Source organism: Amphimedon queenslandica, unplaced genomic scaffold (genome assembly GCF_000090795.2).
Source record: "Amphimedon queenslandica unplaced genomic scaffold, v1.1 AMPQUscaffold_11602, whole genome shotgun sequence".
Taxonomy (NCBI): domain Eukaryota; kingdom Metazoa; phylum Porifera; class Demospongiae; order Haplosclerida; family Niphatidae; genus Amphimedon; species Amphimedon queenslandica.
Window position 1 is genome coordinate 1,796 of NW_003548156.1, and position 2,833 is coordinate 4,628.

A 2,833-nucleotide genomic window follows, 5' to 3' on the forward strand; every position below is an offset into this window, starting at 1 on the left:
TTATTGATTACAGCAAGTAAAATTTTTGCAATTACATTGCAAAGCCTGCATTATTATTGCTCAATACTGGGAATTGTTATCAAACTTGCAGTCTACACGATAACGGTACATTTTACTGGACACAGGAAGTGTGGGCGTTGTATGGATTCCCCATTGAAAATGAACATGGCTGAAGTATGCTGCCTTTAAACATTTCTAGGACAGCCAAAGATGCTTATACACTATTATTACCAGCAAAAAATAATAGAATATACATTGCTCTTAATAATAAAAATAGTCTTGTACAATCAACTCCAGACAAGAGAGAGATATACTGTGTCCTGTTGCTCCATCTTTTCAAAAATTTCCAACTTTGATTTTTGTACAAATCAGTCACAGACCACTTACATACTCCAGAAAGGGTCTGGTAACTTTAGAACACTTGCTTAATACACTGTGCAATACTTGAAGTCATGGGCCAAGTAACTTTTGAGAAAATGCCCCCCAAAAATAGGTGGTTCAGCCAAATATCACCTAATTATCAGTTTATTAAGCCATGTGCATTTGAAATTTAAATGATTAATTATATTCATGGGCACTTTAATTATATTCATAAGACATAATGGTTGTGAATATCATTAACTGATAAAGGAAGTCCTAAAAAATCTTGTCCAGTGAAATGTACCGTTATCGTGTAGACTGTTGTATCAATGATTGTATCTATAAATAGATATAATAATGACAATGCAACTAGTGCAAAAGGGTAACTAAAGAGTAAATGTTCACTTGTTCATTCATACATCTTAAATAATAATAATAATAATAATAATGTCAATAATAGTTTGTTGCTGCAGATTTAGCTAACAGGACAGCTACATGTACATGTACATGTAGATGGAGTCGTAGTTGCTTGAACAGTGTAGTACGAAGTATACGATGCACTGGATGCAGTAGAAGTTGTAGTTGGTTCAGGCAGCTTTGTGGGAGCTGTATATATAGCAATAAAAAAAACATTAAATAATTTGTATCCCATGCCTTTTTTACAGAAATGCAATATTACAGGCTCTGCATTAATAATACATTTCAGAAAATTATTTTGCCTAAGCTGCACATTCATAGGATAATTTTTGTCAATCATGTATTAAAGACAGCAGCTATACTTGTTGAAGCAAGCAACAATAATATTTCTTATAATTCTATTATAATTGTAGCCCTTTCAAGGTAAGGCATGATTTAATTTGCAATATTGAAAAACGATTCCCTTTAGCATGACAATCCTCTCATGTTTTCACTTTGTTTACTTACTTGGTGTCACACTGACTGTAAATGTAGTGGTCATGGTTGAGAAGACATTAGAGCCTTCATTGATATCTATCTCTGCATAGTACACACCACTGTCCGATGAGACGGCATTGTTGACATTCATTTTTATGTCCCATGGGTCAGAGCTACTACGCGTGTAAGATGCCCGACCAATTTTGTAGCAGCCAGTTTTGGAACAGCTCAGAAGTGGTGTGGAGCCCTTTTTTAGCCGGCCAAATGCAATTTCTTGCTTTTTGCCACTTGGTCCTCCATTGACATAGTCCATTGATATGTTGAGTGGTATTTGGTCTCCTTCTGAGACTGTAGTAGTTGTTCTAAGGTTACAATTCTTCACAGGTGAACAGCCTTTGAACTTGGGCACAGCTGCAGATGAAAAGAGAATGAGATAATGCGATACTGCATGTGTGCAACTAGGAACTTACCCATTACAATGAGATTAAAAGTATCAATACCACCATTTCCATCGCTGCACTGATAAACCCCTTCATGCTGTGCTACGACTGTTTGAATACTCATGATGTCTCCATTAGTCAAAACACCTGCTGAGTACTTATTTCCTCCATTATTATTTGTATAAGACCAGACACTAGTAAATGATGAGCACTGGAATTGTGCCCTTTGCCCTGTTCCTCCTTGCTTGTGAACATCAAAATTTTCTGAAATTAAAAAAGAAGATAATTTAGAAGAAGGACTATAATACAGAGACTTACTGCCTTCCATGCATATTCCAGGAACTATACTAAGAAATAGAAAAAGGCAAAAAGGACATTTTACCGCAAATTCAGCCATACTCTATGTATATACTCTTGTCTAGTCTACATGGAAAGAAGATTAAATTTTATATCACTAGCAGTCTAGCACTTACTTTTGACAAATGCTATACTACAGAACAAAGCAGCCTTTTTTATAGAAAATCTATGCAATGAATACAATTAATACATCCTGTATAGCTATGATGGTACGGTGTGCATACTAGCTTTACTATTGTAGCTTTGAGAAGTAAGTTTAGGCATTTCAAAAATGCTATGAAAAGATTAATAGCATAATAAAACTACTCTCCTTCAAGGAATAAGAATTTAAAACTTATGCTATAATACTATAATTATTTAATCTACAACTTTTCTAATAGAATTAGAAGCCTGCCTGCAGTGTATCTAGCTATTAGTTTTCATGAGCAGAATACATACACCATTTAAACTTACTTCATGGTCAGTTCTGTCTGCTTTCAATCCATCAGGCAATGTTAACTAGAAAGTGGAGGAATAGAAGAAAAATCAAATTCTATTAGTCTAATAGCAAGAATGACACAGCATGACACTGCAGGAAATTCCAACATTGCATCATTAACATATCTTCTAAGGAATGTTAGACATGTCCTGAGTTTAGCTTAGTGTAGAATAGCATGCACGACCTTCATTTCCCGCACATTATTTGACTAAATTGACTATACAAGGTAATAAAGGTATTCCCCTCAGTCTGTCACATTATTAATCAAATGACAAATTGGAGCCATGCTAACCTCTCAATTTTG

At 34.8% G+C, this 2,833-nt stretch overlaps 1 protein-coding gene across 2 annotated transcripts; it reads right to left on the bottom strand.

The window, feature by feature from the left end:
• Positions 1-170: 170 nt before the first annotated feature.
• On the bottom strand, positions 171-2,521 carry LOC109589149 (uncharacterized). Of its 2 annotated transcripts, XM_020005262.1 has the most exons (6): positions 2,505-2,521; positions 2,168-2,217; positions 2,013-2,117; positions 1,725-1,958; positions 1,285-1,665; positions 171-966 (listed from the first exon to the last, which is right to left on the bottom strand). In XM_020005262.1, exons 3-6 carry the CDS (start codon positions 2,089-2,091, stop codon positions 836-838), a joined length of 825 nt encoding a protein of 274 aa, XP_019860821.1. In that variant the 5' UTR covers positions 2,092-2,117; positions 2,168-2,217; positions 2,505-2,521; the 3' UTR covers positions 171-835. The 2 variants fall into 2 exon arrangements, with proteins under 2 accessions (XP_019860821.1, XP_019860822.1); XM_020005263.1 differs by lacking the exon at positions 2,505-2,521 and having other exon boundaries at positions 2,168-2,235.
• Between the last annotated feature and the right edge of the window lie 312 nt (positions 2,522-2,833).

Bases quoted from the DNA above. Each gene is read 5' to 3' on its own strand.
- LOC109589149 (XM_020005262.1), bottom strand. From the start codon at position 2,091: ATGGCTGAATTTGCGGTAAAATGTCCTTTTTGCCTTTTTCTATTTCTT. The intron at 1,959-2,012 runs GTAAGTCTCTGT...TTTTAATTTCAG, and splicing joins TGGAATATGCATGGAAGGCA to AAAATTTTGATGTTCACAAG. The intron at 967-1,284 runs GTAAGTAAACAA...CTATATATACAG, and splicing joins TACAGTCAGTGTGACACCAA to CTCCCACAAAGCTGCCTGAA.